This window comes from Abramis brama, assembly GCF_963993115.1.
Source record: "Abramis brama genome assembly, chromosome: 8".
Lineage (NCBI taxonomy): Eukaryota > Metazoa > Chordata > Actinopteri > Cypriniformes > Leuciscidae > Abramis > Abramis brama.
The window spans coordinates 24,270,022-24,291,452 of record NC_139970.1 but is presented as its reverse complement, the minus strand read 5'-3'; the positions used below and the strand labels follow the sequence as shown (position 1 = coordinate 24,291,452).

Below are 21,431 nucleotides of genomic sequence, written 5' to 3'. Positions count from 1 at the left end.
TAATGACTTGAAGGTGTACCGTGCAGAATGCATGCATAACACATGATCTTCTGGAGATAATAGTCTAAAATTTATGCTGCTTTAATACAGAGCACAAAGAAAGGAATTATTTCATTCAGCAGATCAAATATGCAAATGAAATGGGTAATTGGGGAATACTAAACAATATTGACAAAAAAACAAAACATTCACTGCTCTTGACTGTTAACGTTAATCAGCCATCTAAAACTGAACAGTAACATCAAAAAGAAACTATGGATAATGAAGTTAAATATTGGTCATAACAGATTTGCTACTTAGTACAATTCTAACAGCACTGGATCAGTATTCATGCATATCTAAATAACATTTCAGTGGAGAAATACAATTATTTATTACCTTATTACGTCACATTTTTCCTTGTAATGGTGTCATTATTGCCGTGAGCAACTCACACAAACATAATAGTTGGAAAATGGTTTTCCCTGGGACAGTTGTGTCACCAACAGATTCGGTTTCAGATGAAGATTGCAAATGCACATGTATACACAAGTGCTGAAAGTCATCATATATATACTGTACCATACACCCTACCATTGAAAAGTTTGGGGTCAATAAAGGTTTTTATTTTAAAGAAATGAATAATTTTATTTAGCAAGGATGCATTAAATTGATCAAAAGTAACAGTAAATATATTATTATTATATTTCAAATAAATGCTGTTCTTCTTCTTTCTAATCAAAGAAACAAAAAACATTTTATCATGGTTTCCACACATATAGTTTTCAATTTGAATATTATATCCCATTCCCAATATTATTATTATTATTTTTTTTTTTTTGGTGAGCATAACAGACTTCAAAAACATTAAAAGATCTTACTGAGCCAAAACTTTTATTGTGATAGACAGATAGATTTTATTTTAACAGATACACACACCTATATACTAAAATAAATACATGTGGGGTTTTTTGTGTGCATATTTTTACTTTACATTTTTTTCCCCTCAAATCTTCACAAAGACCAGACTGGACTGTGTCTTTGACCCGTTTCTAAGGCAACATGATAATGAGCGTTTACTCACCGCAAAAAAACTGCAGCTCATTTAAATATAAATGTGCCTTTACATCTGCTAAATATCGATCATTTAATACTGTCTGCTGCCGTGTCATATGGTCACAACATCAGCGGTTAAAGAATTATTTGAAAGAAAATAAAAGCAGGAAGAGAGAACATGAGCAATAAACGATGAGAGAACGCAGGTAATGAATGAGCAATGACATGATAAGAAAAGAGGAAAAAAAAGGGTGTAAAAAAAGAAAAGAAAAGCAGGTGGTACTCACAGTGAAGAAAAGGTCCATTACTCTGTGGTCTAGAAGAGTTTCCCTCCAGGAATCGGTTGGCTTGAGCATGACATTCTGAGTCGCTTCAAACATGGCAATGTAGTGCCTCCCCAGTGACACCTCAGTTAAGGACAGAACAGACCTTTCAAAGACCCTTGTATTTCTGTCACTTCTTTCTGGCTGTTCCTCCTGGTCTACACTAAGAGGAGTATGGAAAACTGATGCAGAGAATTTCCCAGCGGCTGTTTTCTACAGCTCTTTCTCTATCGCTCTTCTACAGCGGCACCGTTCCTACTGTTCAATCGTGCTGTCCCCTCCCACTGAATGTTTACCTCAAAATCTCCCCCTTTCCATATGTAGCCCACTGGGAAAAGTGATGGGGGGGAGGGGGGGGGGGGGGGGGAGAAACGACAAAATGAGAGGAGGAGAAAGAGAAAAGGCTCCCACAGGAATGTCTGATCAAAGCCAGTTACCGGCAAAGGCCACGCATTCCTCTGGGCCGGACCCACAGTCACTCCCAGCAGACAAATGCAAGTGCTCTCTCGCTCACACGCACACACACACACACACTACAGTTTCTGCTCATGCCCGCCATATACATAGCTAACTCTAAATCAACATGCACCTATGCTAAATTCTCCTGCTAGATCCTAATCATGTTAACAACATGTATTCATTACTTCAATGAGCTCATTGTTTCTGCCTTAAATTAATGCATTGTTAGCTAACTGCGTGATTTGTATATGTACATTTCTGAAATCCATAACTCAGACACAGTCACCTCTGCCAACAGATCATTCTAAATTGTAATGTAGACATGCATTTTCTGTAAACCTGCTTTGAAACTATAAGCATTTTGAAAAGCGCTATTCAAATAAATGTGAATTGAATATATCGCTGCAAATATCAAAGCAAATTATCTTACACCACACAAATACATGGCGACTCACCTATGAATTCACTATGCAAACACAAGGAAGTGCCAGGTGTTTGACTAGTGTGCTGGAGTACGTTACATCCCTTCTGCCTGAGTCCGTCCTGAGCAGACCTGACTTTATGGCCTCTTAAAAATAGAAAAAGGAGAACTCTGTGTGACCCGTGCTGAGGAGAGAATGGGCCTCAAGAGAGAGCGGCTGGAGCTTGTGTGCTGACCACCAGCGGGCTGATAGCAGCCTGCCACATGAGCGCAGGAGGGAGAGACTTACTGGCGGAGGGACGCCAACGAGCACTGACGGGGGATAAACCAGCCGGTCATTTAATGTCACTTGGAGCTATTGCTGGAAAAGTGTGCGAGCGTATGAAAAACAGGGAGGGTGACTAAAGATATGACCTCCTGAAACCCAAGCCTGGCTTACTCATAAACGCACATGACTCGTTTCCACCAGTCCTCGTCCCAGCTGCTGAAGACACGCAACACATGACGACCTCAACCAGAGATGTGCAAAACTACATGTCAGGAATCAACTAGCCAGAGGTCATGACCACAAGGATGAGTCTCTCAGAGGGCATTCACAAAGGACATGTTATAGTGTTCAAACACAGCTAGACTTAGCTGAAGAAAAAAACACAAAAGGCAGCAGTCTCAAAAGTGTTTTTAAAAGTTTAACTATTGCAAACTTGACACAATGAATGAAAAACACTCATGGTGTAAGATGCTGAGAAAACAGCATGAGATGTGATGCAACAGCCAAAGACGCATTCTTGCATGTGTATATTCAGAAACTTAAACTATATATATATATATCACAGAGTGCAAAGCCCTTTCAATATGGTAAATGTTTATCCTACATATCTGTTGAATATCCTCTACTGTTCAAGTTTGAAGTCAGTAAGAAGTCTCTTATTCTAACAAATGCTGCATTTATTTGATAAAAAAAACCTGTAAAATAGTAATACTGTGAAATATTGTTATAATTTTAAATAACAATTGTCTTTTTATTGAAAAAAATGATCTTTTTTTGCTTTCATACGCACAGACTATATTCACATAGAGCTATACATGGCCTTTCAGATGGAAAGTTGTAACATTTATCTGTTCTGTACTTATGGTGTGTCACATATGAGAGAAAGCAGAACAAGACATGATGAAAACAAAATCTGACATGTTGGCTTTAAGAGACAGAGTTTGAAAGAATTGAATAGGATAACAAGCAGGGGTGTGAATGTTTGAGTTGACAGCAAATCACTTCCATTAAACAATTATTGATTTAAATCAGATTTAAAAGCGATTTCTGTACATTCATAAAGATTCCATTTGTTTTGATACACTGATCAGTTTTGATTTAGTACATTTTAAAAGTAATCCAATCGACACTCAGTGTTTCTCATTAATTACCTAGACTGTGGTGGCCCACCAGTCTAAGCTATCCCACCAAAGTTTCATTACAAACCAAAAATATTTGTACACTTCTTATAATAACAAAAGATGTATTTTGCGATTGGTATTGTGATGATCAAATATCAAAAAGACTGCAATTTAATTAAATATGTAATGATTATAATCTACTGCGCAAAGTGTTTCAGAGTGAAGTCCGGCACTGTGTTCATATACAAGTGTGCAGCTCATATCTAGTTTTCAGCATCTCAAAGTGGCTTAGTTCACAGTAACTGTTGCAGTAAATTTAACTGAGTACAGCATATCACTAGATTTGGAATGAGAAGCGTTTGTAAACCTGTTATTTTCCGCCATAATAAAAGCTTGAGGGCGATTAAATAAAACTGTTGCAAGTGACAAAATTGTAATTTTACTACGGTTAAAAAAAAGCAAAGTTTGAAAAATTTACTATTTTACAGTGCAGCTGTGTTACAATAATAATACATTTCTGCCTTAGATTTGATGATGAGAAGAAATTATTATTATTTTTATATTCAAATTGTGGCTTCCTAAAAACAACAGTGTGACATGTCGCAAAATCCTGTGGGAAACAGTCACTACATAAAGGTTTTGTAATGAACTTTTTGTTTTGTTTTGATTTTTCGATTACCTCAAGAACATATGGAAATAAAGACGACAGAAAAGAAATATCAAGTGTGAAGTTTCCACACAAATGAAAATACTTTTTCAGTGGTGGCCACTGCAATGAGCTGGCAATTGTGGCAAGTACCATAAGCATAATTTAGTAGGAACTGGTCTGTGTCGGCAGGATACTCCTACTTCATCACAAAATCACTGAATACATGTATATTTGCTGCATGTATATTTTTAATGATAGCCTGGCTGATTTATTGGCCAGGTCCATTAAACAAAAGTGGACACTGAAGTGTGATAGTGTTGTGAAGTTGCAGCTGAATGGGAGCTGAAAATGTTGTGCGTTTAGCTCAGGACTGCATTAGTCAGGAGGTATTCAGCGAACGTAATTATTATGAGAGTGCTGGGTCCAGTGCCAGAGAGCAGAGGTGGGATCCAAGGATATTAGGAAGCCCGAGTATCACATCCTCCCTCTTAAGATTCCCCTCACAGCCCCATGAACGCCCTTCTCCCCGTCATCGGGCACGGGACACTGGCCTTACAAAGCTCTCCTCACTCGTGCTGCATGTGTGTCAGAGATGAGGGCTGGCACACAGCCATCTGTCATCTCTCTCTTCCATTCAAAGCACCTGACCGACTCGAAGCCTGGCCCCAACCCGGCCCAGGGTCACTAGGGCCATGGACAGACACGCAGTACTTCAGACACTGAGGGGATTCATGTTTAAGAATCACGCAAACGTGTACATGAAAAATGTACATGCGTCAAGTGGGAGTGTGTCGTGGACAAATGACACGCATGCCATGGCCTTGACTACTGAGAGATGGCGGCACTTTGAGGAAAGCAGAGTCTAAGCGGCTGTCAGGAACACACACTAGAACACACACACACACACACACACACTAGGGATGGGTCAAGATGGTCCTGAACATGCAAAATATAAATATATATTACATGTACAGTTGCAGTATATAAAATATATAAATATAAAATATATAATTAGATAATTTAATATAAAATATTTTATATACAATACAATTAGGTTCAAATGTTTGGCTTTTGAATTTTTTTTTGCAAGAATGCATTCAATTAATCAAAAGAGACAGTAAAGACATTTATAATGTTACAAGTGTTCAGTTTAAAATAAATGTTGTTATTTTGAACTTTCTAATCAGAAAAGAATCCTGAAGGGAAAAAAAGTACCACTATTTCCACAAAAATCACAAGCAGCACAACTGATTTCAACAATATTATAATATCATGATAATAAAAAAAATTGATTCAGCATATTAGAATGATTTTTGAAGGATCATGTGACACTGAAAACTAATGTAATTAGTTAAACAAACATCTTTTATTATATATATATTAGGGGTGTAACGGTACACAAAAATCACGGTTCGGTACGTACCTCGGTTTTAAAGTCACGGTTCGGTTTATTTTCGGTACAGTAAGGGAAAGAAATGCAAACATTAAACTGCAGGTTGTTTATTACTATAAACTTTTTTTAACAATTTGTTTACACTTTTTTTAAACACTTTTTAATAAAATATATATAAAATAAAAAAAAGAATAAGAAATAAAATACTGCTGCAAAGTTCTCCACTTAATAAAATACTCTCAGTCTCAAACCAATATCACATAATAAATTTAATGAAAAATATAAATGAATAACTATGATTACAGTGCAGCATTACCAATCCCAGCTTGTAGGCCTGCTCATATTTAAAAATTAAGACTGGGAAAAAAATTAACTTTAATTGCACAATTTGCTGTAATTAATTGCAATTCCTCCAAGCTTGTAATCATCAATAATTAAACTTAGAATCACCTAATTAAATGAAACACCGGGGAAAAAAAGGAACAGAAAATAGCCCTATATTAAAATAATATTAAACATATATATCAATGTATTATTCTTTTTCAATAATCAATCAACAATCAATTTAAGATTTTTTTCCCCATTTTTTTACTAATTATCAAAATAAAATATATTCCTACAAAGCTATTATTACCAGAGCATGTGATCAGAGCAGGTCATTTTACCATTGTTGCTAGCGTGACTATACCAGCTCAGCAAACAGAAGTCTACTACTGAGAAATTTCACCTTATTTGAAGGGACTTTGCTTTTCCAGTGCGTGATCGGTACATGATTGGAGTGTTTGGGCCGTTAACGACAGAGCAGAACGCGCAGCGCAAACACGGAGTCGAACATTGAGCAGAGAGCGCACACACACACACACACACACACACACACACACACACGGAACGGAGAGTGCGGCGGCGCACACGGAGGCGGAGCGGAAAAGCTTTTGCTGTCGATTTCATTGGTTTAGGTTACAGTGACGACGGGTAAAACTAAAACCAGACGGGCTCTGGTAAAACTTTAGAATCCGCTGCAGGGCGGGATTTGCGCTGAACGCGAGACTTCCACCACTTAATATGTTCGTGTGGAAACACGAAAATGTACCTATGTTCCGCACACAAAATATTGCATTCAGTCATTCGGTACACACGTGCACCGAACCGAAAGCCCTGTACCGAAACGGTCCGGTACGAATACACGTACCGTTACACCCCTAATATATATATATATATATATATATATATATATATATATATATAAAGAGTTCAGATGCAAAAGCCTCTAAGTGCCATCTGAAATATTCTTCTAGAATGATCATTTTTATCAAGCTCGTATATTTAAGTTCAGTAATTTCGCTTAAATAGCAATGAAAATGACCTATCAATTGTCATTTAAGTGAAACCACTGAACTTAATTATACGAGCTTGATAAAAATTATCATTCTAGAACAATATATACCCCCAATTCTTTAATCTTTTACATTTAAAATGGTGCTTTAATTAGACTGCTGTGAATGCAATAAAAAGACATTAAACATTATAGAACATTAGTTGACTAGTCATTCACACAACTCAGGCTAGTCAATTTTATAAATATCCACTAATAAACTTACACATTCTGTCCTCTCTGTGTCCTTAACAAATGTGCTCTTGGTATCAAAGAACTATCTCCCCCTCCAGCACCCAGTGGGCAATTAATATGACTTGAAACTATGCAAACACATCAATGCACAAATGGCCGCCCGACATTCCACCCCAGCACTCAATGAGCTGTGTGTTTAAAGGCACACTTATTGAGCACGATAAGGGCTTGGCACAGGCCTCCTTTGTAAGTGATACGTGACCCTGGTTGGCATAGACGCCAGCTCAGATCTCTTTAAAGAGACACAGAGACACAAAGTCAGCCTGAGTGGGATTAACACCTCACAGAGCTAAAACACACACAGACGCACGCGCACCATCAATCACAGCTCATGATTTAGGACTAACACTAGCACATGCTAACAGCAAAAGAAAATAACACACGAAGGCAAAAGTAAAACTACGGTAAGGCAAGAAAACCAGACCTTTAAAATTGATGTGAAAATATTAAAAGAATGAAACTCTGGGAAATACTTTCTAATTCCTCTAAATTTGTGGCTTCAAGCAGGTGAACTTTTTTCATGATCGGAAAAAGTTCGGTTTTTAAAGAGCAAAAATAACTGTGCTTGGATCCGGTTCGGTGTGCTCGATTATTTTGCGAGAACTGCTAAGAAGGTTGAGAATGATTATCACATTATAGCTTGTCTATTATTAATCCAAAAATAAGTCACAGTTAATTTTCTTTCTTAACCCTTGTGCCTCTAAAACATTTGCAGCTTTATCCCAGGTCTAGCGTTCCCTTATGCTCCCAGGGACACAAATCTAGCCTGCATCACCTCTCTCAATTTTCCTCTAAATTAAAAGTGAAAAAGTCATGGCTACAAACATAAGCACACAAATATAAAAAAAGTCACTTATGAAAGGATATGATTGGGCGGAAGAAAGTTCCAGCTGAGCACTTGATTGGCCAGTGCAAGGTAGCGTTGGAACACACAGGACATCTGAGCGTTGAGGTTCTCCCTCCGACTAAACTCCTGCAGGACCTCCATAGTGAGCATGAAGATCTGCATGAGGTCGTCCTCCTTATATTTTAAAGTATATTAAAATAGAAAATCATCATTTTAAATTGTAATAATACTTCACAATATTACTGTTATCTCTATATTTTTGATCAAATAAATGCAGGCTTGACGAGCATAAGAGAATATTTTCAAAGAAATTTAAATAGTAATATTTCCAACATTTTGTGTGTATATGTATACTTGAAATACAAAAAATAACTAAAGATAAATAAACTACAACTAATAAATTAAAATTAAAACTATATACATTTAAAAATAATGAAAACACCAAATATACACAATATTACAAACTTTATAATGAAAGAAAAAAAATCCAATTCAAAATATTTACAAAAAGCTATAATAGTATATCAATGATACTAATATAACACTGCTTCACTTTTTCACATTACATTTTTGCCTAGTATTACAGGTTAACATACAAATGTAACAGCTAGCCCTGGGTCAATACAACTGATATCAAAAAGACACAAGGAGAATAATTGGGAAGGAAGGACAGACCTGAAAGATGCGTTTGCAGCTCCCGTGGAACTCCATACTGAGGCCGATGTTACTGGTCTTACTGGAGCTGGAGAACTCGCTCAACAGAGCCGTCAGGATGGAGCAGGCCAGTGTTTGCTAGCAGGACAGATACAGACATGCACAGTGACAACTTTATTTCCCATCAAGCCAAAACGGATTAAATATCTTAGGAAACCTATCCAACATATCCTTTCAGAAACTTAAAATATTTATTTCAAATCAATATTGGCACTAAATATATTAAACAAGGCCAAAAGTTTTCCAATGGCTTCATTTTTGCTGTATAAAGTACAATCATGAGTCATGACTAGGCATTTGATTCACCACATATTGAATATATTACCTGAAATTGGACAAATTTAAAACATGAAACTAGAGCGCCCTCTGCAGGAAACAGTGTGTACTCTATTTTGTTTAAAACATTTTTGTTTAGGAGCACTCAAACAAATACATTTTTAGGGGCACACTGGTCATACACATACAACACATTAGGTCCTCCACATGTTCTGACCAATGAAGGTTCATAATTTTTCCCAACAACTAACTAAATATGGATTAGATTGACGATGACTGATTTTTTTTTATTGCCATATTGATTTTTTAAAGGGGTGGTACCATGGGCGTCGGAAGCAAAAAAAAAGTGGGTGGGTCCTCCCTCAGAAAAATTTTACTAATGCCATTTCATATATTCTGATGCCTTTTAATTAAACAAGTAAACTAAACTCGCCTCCACGTCGTGCATTAAATGCACAGCTATCCGTGGATTAACCTGCTGATACCACGGTCATTTGCCAGCATTGACAACTTAAAGCGATGTTTGCAATATTTGACTGGAAGGGTACAACGGGCGTTTTTTTCATCAGTTGTAGCTCGTTGAGAAATATAATGTAGCTATTTCAGCGTAAATGGAGTTTAATTCATTAGGGCATTCCTCAAGTGGAATGGATTTGACTGACGCAGCTCTGAAAAGCGAACAGACATATGCGCTGAATGTAAAAGTGAGTGGGTCCAATATCATTGGTCTTAAAAAGTGGGTGGGTCTTGTCCCACCCATATACAATGGTTCCGACGCCCATGGGTGGTACAATGCCCTTTTCACAAGATGTAAAATAAATCTCTGATGTCCCCAGAGTGTGAAAGTTTTAGCTCAAAATACCCCACAGATATTTTTATATAGCATGTTAAAATTTTCACTTTTTGAGGGTGAGCAAAAACGAACCGTTTTTTGTGTCTGTCCCTTTAAATGCAAATGAGCTGCTGCCCCCAGCACACATCAGCTACAACAGCTTGTCCTGAAAATTTCAAAAACCTTTACTTTTTTAGCCTTTTATGTTCAAACCGGGGTCAGACAAAGATGGAGAGACTCAAGAAGAAGTGACAACATGTAGACAGCATTTCTGAATGTTTAGTTGATGAATTTATGTAGCTGATGTGTAGTTATCTTCTAGTCACTGATTAGCATATTCTGTCTTAATAATTTATAAATCGAAAACATTTTGGAATACATTTTATATATATATATATATATATATATAAAATGTATTCCAAAACCTGACTAGATATTAAGTAAATGTGTATTTGTTATGAAATATGTTTATGAACTTTCGAATATGAATGTACATATAAAATTCTATTAATAAAACTATTCGAATTTGTTGATCATTATTCATGTTTGTTAATGTTATTAATTCAAATTGCTATAAAGCGGTTAATAAAAAATACAAAAGATTTTAGCCTCATACAGTGAGGAAAATAAGTATTTGAACACCCTGCTATTTTGCAAGTTCTCCCACTTAGAAATCATGGAGGGGTCTGAAATTGTCATCGTAGGTGCATGTCCACTGTGAGAGACATAATCTAAAAAAAAAATCCAGAAATCACAATATATGATTTTTTAACTATTTATTTGTATGATACAGCTGCAAATAAGTATTTGAACACCTGAGAAAATCAATGTTAATATTTGGTACAGTAGCCTTTGTTTGCAATTACAGAGGTCAAACGTTTCCTGTAGTTTTTCACCAGGTTTGCACACACTGCAGGAGGGATTTTGGCCCACTCCTCCACACAGATCTTCTCTAGATCAGTCAGGTTTCTGGGCTGTCGCTGAGAAACACGGAGTTTGAGCTCCCTCCAAAGATTCTCTATTGGGTTTAGGTCTGGAGACTGGCTAGGCCACACCAGAACCTTGATATGCTTCTTACGGAGCCACTCCTTGGTTATCCTGGCTGTGTGCTTCGGGTCATTGTCATGTTGGAAGACCCAGCCTCGACCCATCTTCAATGCTCTAACTGAGGGAAGGAGGTTGTTCCCCAAAATCTCGCAATACATGGCCCCGGTCATCCTCTCCTTAATACAGTGCAGTCGCCCTGTCCCATGTGCAGAAAAACACCCCCAAAGCATGATGCTACCACCCCCATGCTTCACAGTAGGGATGGTGTTCTTGGGATGGTACTCATCATTCTTCTTCCTCCAAACACGTTTAGTGGAATTATGACCAAAAAGTTCTATTTTGGTCTCATCTGACCACATGACTTTCTCCCATGACTCCTCTGGATCATCCAAATGGTCATTGGCAAACTTAAGACGGGCCTTGACATGTGCTGGTTTAAGCAGGGGAACCTTCCGTGCCATGCATGATTTCAAACCATGACGTCTTAGTGTATTACCAACAGTAACCTTGGAAACGGTGGTCCCAGCTCTTTTCAGGTCATTGACCAGCTCCTCCCGTGTAGTTCTGGGCTGATTTCTCACCTTTCTTAGGATCATTGAGACCCCACGAGGTGAGATCTTGCATGGAGCCCCAGTCCGAGGGAGATTGACAGTCATGTTTAGCTTCTTCCATTTTCTAATGATTGCTCCAACAGTGGACCTTTTTTCACCAAGCTGCTTGGCAATTTCCCTGTAGCCCTTTCCAGCCTTGTGGAGGTGTACAATTTTGTCTCTAGTGTCTTTGGACAGCTCTTTGGTCTTGGCCATGTTAGTAGTTGGATTCTTACTGATTGTATGGGGTGGACAGGTGTCTTTATGCAGCTAACGACCTCAAACAGGTGCATCTAATTTAGGATAATAAATGGAGTGGAGGTGGACATTTTAAAGGCAGACTAACAGGTCTTTGAGGCTCAGAATTCTAGCTGATAGACAGGTGTTCAAATACTTATTTGCAGCTGTATCATACAAATAAATAGTTCAAAAATATATATTGTGATTTCTGGATTTTTTTTTTTTAGATTATGTCTCTCACAGTGGACATGCACCTACGATGACAATTTCAGACCCCTCCATGATTTCCAAGTGGGAGAACTTGCAAAATAGCAGGGTGTTCAAATACTAATTTTCCTCACTGTATATACAAGACCTACTAGAGTGAAAGATGTGGTCATAAATATAATTGATGTTATGCAATGTTTGCCTAGACCTGGCTAAGCATTCAAGTATTTTCAAGTAGAAGACTACCATTAATGTTATTAACTGAAGGTATAATTTGGATACATTTAATGAGCCTTTGCTGAATTATAGTTTGATATCGCAGTAAACTCTCACAGCTTTCATCCATGTGATACGCAAGTCTTACCACTGTAGGGTTGCCGCTGCTGATGAGCTGGCTGACCTCATGGAAGATGCTCTTACAGTTGATGGATTTGTCGAGAGAGCCTCTCTTCACTATTACCGCTACTGCTAACAGGATCTGCTCTCGAACGTACTTCTGCAGACTGCAGTGAAGCAGAAAGAGATTTACACACTTCAGTTACACTACAATACAGTTAACACAATACGCTTTTACTGAGCCAAGCTGAATATAGGCTATACCAGAGACGGGTTTCAGAAGTTATCCAGAGGTACAATCGTTCATGTTCATTCACACACTTACTTTGGTCTCTGTAAGACGTAGGTGAGGAGGAATGTTCTGAGGGACTCAATGCTGTTCTTCTCCAGAAGGATCCATTCTCTAACCACAGCCTCCATGATGGCTGTGGCTGCCTGGAACAACACATAGTCCACTTTACTAGTCTCTGAGGAGAGAAAGACAACATTCATTTATTATTATTATTCTTTATTCATTCATTTTGTGCTCTTACAACATAATTTTACACTCCAAGCAAAGTTTAAAATGCTTAACACTATAAAGCCTGACATATGAAATAATATCATCAAATTCTTAGAAAATCACAGAAAGTCATAATCTTTTTTTTATTTATAAATGGGTCATTAAACTGATTTTTTTTTTTTTTAAGTTAGCACGTGATTTTTGTTGAGTATCATATTTGATACATCATGCTTTTGTGGCTCATATAGTATGATATATGGGAAAATTACACTCATATTCTCGAGGAAGGAAAAAAAAAAAGGCAGTTGCTGATGTTTGTATGGCCTAAACATAAGATGAAATTCTGATAGCTTGTAAGAGAGATTGAGAGATGTACAAATAAACATTGCTTCAGTCCAGTAAATGTTCATCTGACTAAATATTACTAACATTATAAAAGTAATTTTTACATTTACTTAATAAATTTTTTTAATAAAATTTCACAACAAAATAACGTGTACAATGATCTAAAGGACGTTTTTAAAATTATACTAAAGGGCCTTTTACATGCTAAAAATGGTATGTAGTAGATTGTGTACTAGTTTTATTTGTGTAGCTTTTCAAAATCCCAACTGTTTAAAAGCAGCTTTACAGATAATTTAGTTTAAGAGAATGTACTTACAAAACTGGTTTTGTAGCTTTTAATCAATTTGTTTTAGCTTCGACAACATTCATATTCTGGCATACGTCTAAAAGTCATACAAATTTAAAATGTATAGTCTGTGTTTTTATGAGGAGACTGGCAAGTCACTGGTGACCTCTAAGATGTATGACCCAAAACAGGGTTTTTCCTGCATTGAAAATGTTTTGGCAGTCACCAAAATGAATCTTTGTCCCGCCAAAGAATTATTTGATCATTTAATGTGACGTGGTCTGCAGGACCAGTACCCGCTGATAGCCGGCTGCTTTAAAACACTCCTGTGAGTGTTTGTGTGAGCGAAGAGCGTCAAAGGTTTCTATTTACAACATGTTTATGCAGCATTGAATTTTGTAGCCAATCACAGACATATTTGTTGAGCGCATGAATGCAATGGCCTATCAGATGCGTTTAAGTTAGAATCCGCTCAACACCACTAAAAACGCCAGTTTTTTTTTCAGTGCGAGTTCTGCATGATTGCGAATCCTTTCATTATAACCAACAAAGTATAAACACAATGTCAACAAGAGATTTTCGCAAGAGTGCAGCTTTGCTTACCTCGAGTAATTACCTGAATTATATGTCAGCTTCAGTGATTATAATGATTTTCACTCGCTTTGTATAAATAATATATATTTTTCATGCTGCTAACTAAACATTGCAAAGTTTCTGGAATGACAACCATATTTAAGTGCACGATTGACTCAGATTGACAGTGAAAACCATAGCAATGGAATACTGTTACGTCAAGTTATCTATGCATAAAGTCTTGAAGTGTAAATGCAATATAATAGACCTGCCACCTTTTCTATGTAATGTGTCACTTTGTTAATTTTATTACTAACTTTTCAAATGTCACTCAGTGAGGTTTTACATATAAATGTACAGATTTTAAAATGTAAAATGTTTTTAAGCACTTTTTTATGATTTGTCTTGACAGTGGTTATCTTATTTATTTATTTCATGAATAGAATTCATGAATTCAAGTTATTATTACAAACCGTTTCTTTGCATTTATTCTGGATTTATTGTCAGCACTGACCTCGCAGTTCACATGGGTACTTTGTACTGTGCGCGCATATGACTGTATTCATCCGCCACCAACAACACCGTAGAGTCAGTACTAGTTGCAGTGTCTGTCAGGTCTGAGAGCTGAGACTCACCGAGGATGTGTTTGCAGACAGCAAAGGGGGATTTTGACTTCCTGAAGGACAGGAATATGTGCTCTGCATGCTGCCTCTGTTCTGTGCTGACCATGGACGGCGGTGCCTGTGAACACATTCATAGGAGGAGTTAAACGTTTGTGTGCTTGAACATGTTACACAGGTCAATATCGAATATCACACATGTACACCAAAACAAACAATGAGCTAAAGTCATTTTAGATTTTGGTCATATCCATCTAAGTATTTAAATAAAGTATTATTTTTTATTACAATTGATCTTTATTTCAATTATTATAGTCACTTCTGCTCACCAAGACTGCATTTACTTGATCAAAAATACAGTAAAAACAGTAATACTGTGACATTGAAGTAATACTCCAGTCTTCAGTGTCACATGATCCTTCCGAAATCATTCTAATATGCTAATTCACATTTCTTACTATCAATGTTCCAAACAGTTATGCTGCTTAATTTTATTTTTTTCAAAAGAACAGCAATTATTTGAAATAGAAATCTTTTGTAACATCTTAAATGTCTTTACTGTCATTTTTGATCAATTTAATGCATCTTTGCTAAATAAAGTATTAAATAAAAAAAAATCTGAGCCCAAACATTTGAACGCTAGTCTATATTGTATTTATTTAGGTTTTCAATAGTTTTTTAGTGTCTTTTAGTCTCAACCAAATGAGAAATACTACACCAGGTTAAATGACAAGCATTTCATAATCATAACAGGTCACTGACAAAATGGTAAAAGAGCCTCCAACAGTGATGACAAAAATAAGCTTTTCTATTCCCAGTGATGACCATTGAAGCAACACACAATACACATATGAACACACTCAGTCCGGTCTGCCCTGTGAACGCATCACACACTTGAGTCATAGCATTAAACATCACATTCCATTCCTAATTACAGCACAGCAGTCATCCACCTCATAGTAACCAGACTAGAGAGAAGAGGGCATAATTTCATACAGAGAGAGAGAGAGAGAGAGAGAGGAGAGAGAGAGAGAGAGAGAGAGAGAGAGAGAGAGAGAGAGAGAGAGAGAGAGAGAGAGAGAGAGAGAGAGAGAGAGAGAGAGAGAGAGAGAGAGAGAGAGAGAGAGAGAGAGAGAGAGAGGAGAGAGAGAGAGAGAGAGAGAGAGAGAGAGAGAGAGAGAGAGAGAGAGAGAGAGAGAGAGATCACCTGACGCTCGTCACCAGGCACATAAAACGAACACAAGCATCAGAACAGAAACATTTTCCACAGATCAAACCCTTCGCAGCATGAGAGAGCCACAGGACATGATGTCAGACTGTACAACAACTGCAGAACTCTATTCTTGAGTACCACCAGGAGGCATTGGAAAAATCTGCCACTTCTCTAACACAAATATAAAATCCCATCTGCCAGTTGAAGCCTATTAGCCTAGGCTACAAGAACAACAGTGTTTACACCCAATCAACTCTTGTGAATCCCGCAAACTTCTGCTTCATTAGCTCCACGGTTTCAATCTGGTCTGATGCCATGGAAACATCAACATTAACAAGAATATAATCCAGTGGTCCACAACAGGTGTTCTACAGCTGTACTGCAGGTCCCACTTGCGATCGTTTGATCACAAACAAATTTGTGTGGAAAAAATTCAAATGTAGAAATTCAAAGAATATTTATATAATATTTATTATATATATATAGAGAGAGAATATTCTTAATATTAGCCTTAATTTGTATTTTCAGTTATTTTAATTTTTAGCAATTTTGTCACTTTTTTTTAAATTATAAATATTACTTAGTTTTAGTTATTTCCAGTTAGGAATTTTTGTCCTATTTGTGCTCTATTTAAATGTTTCTGGTCACCAGCCTATCTGCCTACTGTGTGTATTGATTGCTTAGCTCTTGATGATGGCTTCAGCAGCATCAGAACCAGGCTGAATCCATGCGTGTCAATAGTAACTGTAGACTGTAATCACAGTCAGATGCGGTGACGATGGGTCAATGGGTGTTTGTTTAAAATAAAATTCTCTTCTGCATTTAATTTAGGGTTTTAACACATTCAACTTCATACAGATACTGAAGGAACTTCTTTAAAGGTGGTTTGACCCCTAGTAGACAAAAACTAACAGCACAGTCACACTGACAGGCAAATGTGCGGCTCATTCTAAAGCCTCTTATTTAATGTCATCAACACAATGTCATTTAATCACACAGTGATGTTCAGTATGATCACGAAGAGCGATTGATGGAACACTTAAAGAAAACAAGCAGCAAAAGGATCTGGAATATGGATATGTCAAGAATATGGAGAATTATTCAACACAGCGGGACATTTGTTCTTTGGGAAGGCTGATATGAACATATGACATGTCAGCAATTGCTAAATTAAAAATTAGTATAGCATTAGCATAGCATAGCATGTTTATATGAATGTTTTTTACCCATACATGCCTAAAAATGTGTTCTAGCCATCTTGACGGTCTCAATTATAAATTCTCACACACATTAGCAGGATAACTGAAATGAATTCATCAATGCATTGGTTTAATACTGTGATGAAAGTGTAGTGATACCACACTTTAATGATACACCTACTATCTAGCACCCTTTAGTGATTATTAGTATGCATAAGCATGACTGCAGTGATATCAGTGAGTCTGACTGATGATCAGGGCTCTATAACAACAAATTAATACCTGATATCCACTTTTAATGAATGACCTTTCAGCTATCTAAAAAATAACCATGACAAAATCTAGTCTCCTGACTTCATAACCACTAATCTACTCAGTTCAACGGTGGACTGGTCAGGCTTCAGGCAAGATGAATGGAGAGAATTATCAAGAGATTAAAAAACTATGGATAATTAAGATACATTGTCAGGATCACTCCTACTTCAAAGGTCGAATTGCAGCCTTAAGATTAAACCTGATGGCAGCCAAAATATGTTTAAAGTATTTTAGTAATTTTATGAAAAAATCAGGAAAAAGGAAGGCAGTAAACCAAAAAAAGTGAAAGACAACAAGCTGGCTACTCATAATCCCAATGTAAAAAAAAAAATAAATAAATAAATAAATAAATAAATAAATAAATAAATAAATAAATAAATAAATAAATAAATAAATAAATAAATAAATAAATAAATAAATAAAATAAAATTATATATATATATATATATATATATATATATATATATATATATATATATAAAATGATGAAATACAGAGGGCATTCAATCGATTTAAAACAGGTGATCCTTCCAGTTACAATAAATAATTATACATATTTAAGCACAATACAGTTCAAAAGTTTGGGGTCAGTACCATTTAAAAAAATATTTGTAAACAAAAATGATGCATTAAATTGATCAAATGTGACAGTAAAGTTTCTATTTCACATAAAACTTTGTTCATCAATGAATTATGAAAATATGCATCACGTTTTCCACAAAAATATTAAACAGAAACCGTTTTAAACATTGATGATAATATGAAATGAGCATCAAATCAGCATATTAGAATGATTTCTGAAGGATCATGTGACACTGGAGTAATGATACTGAAAATTCTGCTTTGATCACAGGAATAAATTACATTTTACAACATAGAAAACAACAGTTATTTATTACCGCTTTTACTGTATTTTTGATCAAATAAAAAAAATCTTGCCAACCTTGCCAAAAAGGTTTTGAACACTAGTTTAAATACATTATTTTCTACAGAGACCTCAGAGGATTTACATTGTTACTAAAACAGTAGGAAAACTATTTTCAAGAAGACAGCAGTTTGAGATGATCGCCATAGGTCGCTAACTATCCCTACTCGTTCAACAGAAGTGAAAGCTGTTCCTGGTGTTTTTACCTAAATTCACCCACAGCCTTGTCAATTTATAATGCACTCGCTTTATAATAATTGCATTTATTCACACGTTTAATGAAGCAAGTTTATAGTGTAAAGTAAACAGCTCATTTAATATAAACGATTTGATGCCATGCAAGATCTCTACTCTCTAAATACCGATATCAGCTATTAAAAACTAATAACAGAAGTCTGCAATACCACTAAAATGTTTTATATGTGAAATTAAAATCAAAACACTGGACTAAAAGCTTCACAGAGTATTACAGCCAAACTAAAACACTGCATTGAAAATCAAAAACGAATTTTCAGTCTTAATTCATAAGTACTTATGAATGAGACTGCCATGAGTTTTTAACAATGCAGAAACACAACCACGCACACACTTCTCAATGCTCGTGTTATTCTGTCTGTATGATGCTAGTCGGGTAACCACCAGGTTGAGAGACACTGCTAGTGAACTGCACAGGCCATCATCTAACTACACATGTCCTGCTCTCAACTTCCAGCAGTGTAACTAAACAACTCTTTTAACGGCAGAAAATGAAGGATATGGTGTTACTATGATATCAATAATAAGCTAAAAGTTCCTCTGGTCCCCTGAAGCTTTGCTAAACATGTGCTTGAGCAAACATGCGGCTGAATCAACAGCGTGTGAAACTACAGCAGCTGATGGAGAAACTCCAGCAGACACACTTCAACTCATCCAGCGCGCTTTTACAAGGCTGGAGGATCAAACTAGGCCTCTGAGACACATCACCTGAGCTCACAGCGATCATTATATACACTGACTGTGTCACCAGAGTGGTGCTATTATGATGATGAAGAAGAAGAAGAAGATGGTGATGATGAAGGTGATGGTGGCTGCGCTGGGCTTCTGCGGGATGGAGTGAGTCGAGCACTGCGCCACGCACCGCTCCGCGTTTATCGAGACTTTCCCCGCTAACTGACGACCAGCAAGAGCCCCTCAGAGTGAACCCCCACACAGAGCTAACAGCACACTGACAGAGACGTGAAAACAGCGGCGAAATGCTCACCATTAAAACTTTGGCAGCGCTTTCCAGCTGTGAAATCACTTCTGGTGCACCGACCGCCGCCATCATGGTCGTTCTTCAGTGACGCGCCATGCACTGCATTGTGGGATTAAGCAGCACTTCGGGCCAGTGAGTTTACGGGCACTTTTTGGCAGACAGCTCTGATGCCCCCTTACAGGTTATGTAATACATGATATGGCACTCACTAGATGTTATACCTTTTGCTCATTCTGTTGTAACTAAGGTATTATTTGACTTATTTTTTTATTAATTCACGATTTTCTTTTTTTTTTTTCATTTTATGGAATTATTTGATCTGTACACACTTGAACTTTTGGAAAGCACTATCAATTTCACTATCAATAGTAATTGCTTTTTTTGTGTTAATCTTAATAGGCCATGTATGTATAAAACTGATTTAACATATTTATTTCCTAAAAAAAATCCCAATTAAGTGTGCAGGTGTATTTTATTATTTGGATGGCTCAATGAAACCACTACATGGCTTCTAGAAGAGGTTTTAAAAAGTTCAGTTTTATTACTGGTCAGAACTGTAACTGGTGGAAAATTCTCTCTCTCTCTCTCTCTGTATATATATATATATATATATATATATATATATATATATATATATAAAAATAAATAAAAAAAATATATATATATATACATACACGTATATATACACACACACAGAATATATATATATATACATACACAGAATACATTATATATATATGTAGTGTATATACACTATGAGGTGATGATAATTCATGCATTTGTACTTTAATTTAATGTAGCAATAACTTTAAATATACAATTTATGAAAAGGGGATTTTAAGTATATATAATGTATAATATATAGGCCTACATAACGTGTGTATATATATGTATATGTACACACACACACACTATGAGGCAATAATTCAAGCATTTGTACTTTTATTTAATTTAACAATATCTTGAAATATACAATTTATGAAAAGGAGATTTTTCATACTAATCACAAATTTTTGTAATTATTGCTCTCTCTCTCTCTCTCTCTCTCTCATATAAATCATGATACCTTAATAATAGATAATTTAAATGTATGCACCAAGTTGTATTTGTATGATGACAGGTTTTTGAGATGAGCAAACTGGAATTAAGGTGCTCTGGCCATGTGGCTGTTTACATTATAGCCAAGTCAAAATGTTCATACATAATCAAGTCTGCACTTGATATAAACTGTGTAAAATACACCTCTTCAACTTTAAAGTAAATTTTGATGACAAAGGTGTTGGTGGGAATAAATGGGTTATTAAAGACATTCACGCTCTGTTTTACATTAGCTAAACGTATCTTGGCCCAGACATCTCCATGCACACACGCACCCACCACCATTCATTCAACAATACTCGAAACAAGAGGACGATTTGTTTAATTTAATTTAGACATACATTTACACATGAGGACAGCGAAAGCATTTCTTAAACATTCTCAATTCATACATACATGTATAAAAAAAAGAGATATAAATCCAAATGCATACTGTCTGTAATACTGTAGACATGGGGGTTCAAAAGTTAGCTCAGAAAAGAGAAAAATAAAGAATAAAAGGATACAAAAAATATGTATATCTGTATAAATATATGTTCAATAGTAACAGAATTGTATAACACAGGTAAAAGATTACAAACGTCAAAAAGTCCCAACCCATTCATCCATTAAAATACAAAAACATACATTAGAGGAAAAAGTCCCGTCATCACACAGTTCTAAATACAGTCAAAGATTGTCAGTCAACATTTTCAAAAGTAAAACAAAATCCATCATAAGCACAACACACTAATTA

The 21,431-nt window shown here is 36.2% G+C and overlaps 1 protein-coding gene across 1 annotated transcript in view; it reads right to left on the bottom strand.

The window, feature by feature from the left end:
* xpo4 (exportin 4) overlaps window positions 1-19,705 on the bottom strand; it is a 38,663-nt gene extending 18,958 nt beyond the window's left edge. Inside the window, exons 1-7 of the mRNA XM_084121191.1 lie at window positions 19,604-19,705; window positions 14,727-14,832; window positions 12,711-12,852; window positions 12,414-12,552; window positions 8,819-8,935; window positions 8,164-8,317; window positions 1,323-1,435 (exon numbers count right to left, since the gene is read on the bottom strand). Of these exons, the coding sequence (XP_083977317.1) occupies window positions 1,323-1,435; window positions 8,164-8,317; window positions 8,819-8,935; window positions 12,414-12,552; window positions 12,711-12,852; window positions 14,727-14,832; window positions 19,604-19,669 (837 nt within the window). The 5' untranslated portion in view covers window positions 19,670-19,705. The remainder of the gene's footprint in view (window positions 1-1,322; window positions 1,436-8,163; window positions 8,318-8,818; window positions 8,936-12,413; window positions 12,553-12,710; window positions 12,853-14,726; window positions 14,833-19,603) is intronic.
* Window positions 19,706-21,431: the final 1,726 nt, after the last annotated feature.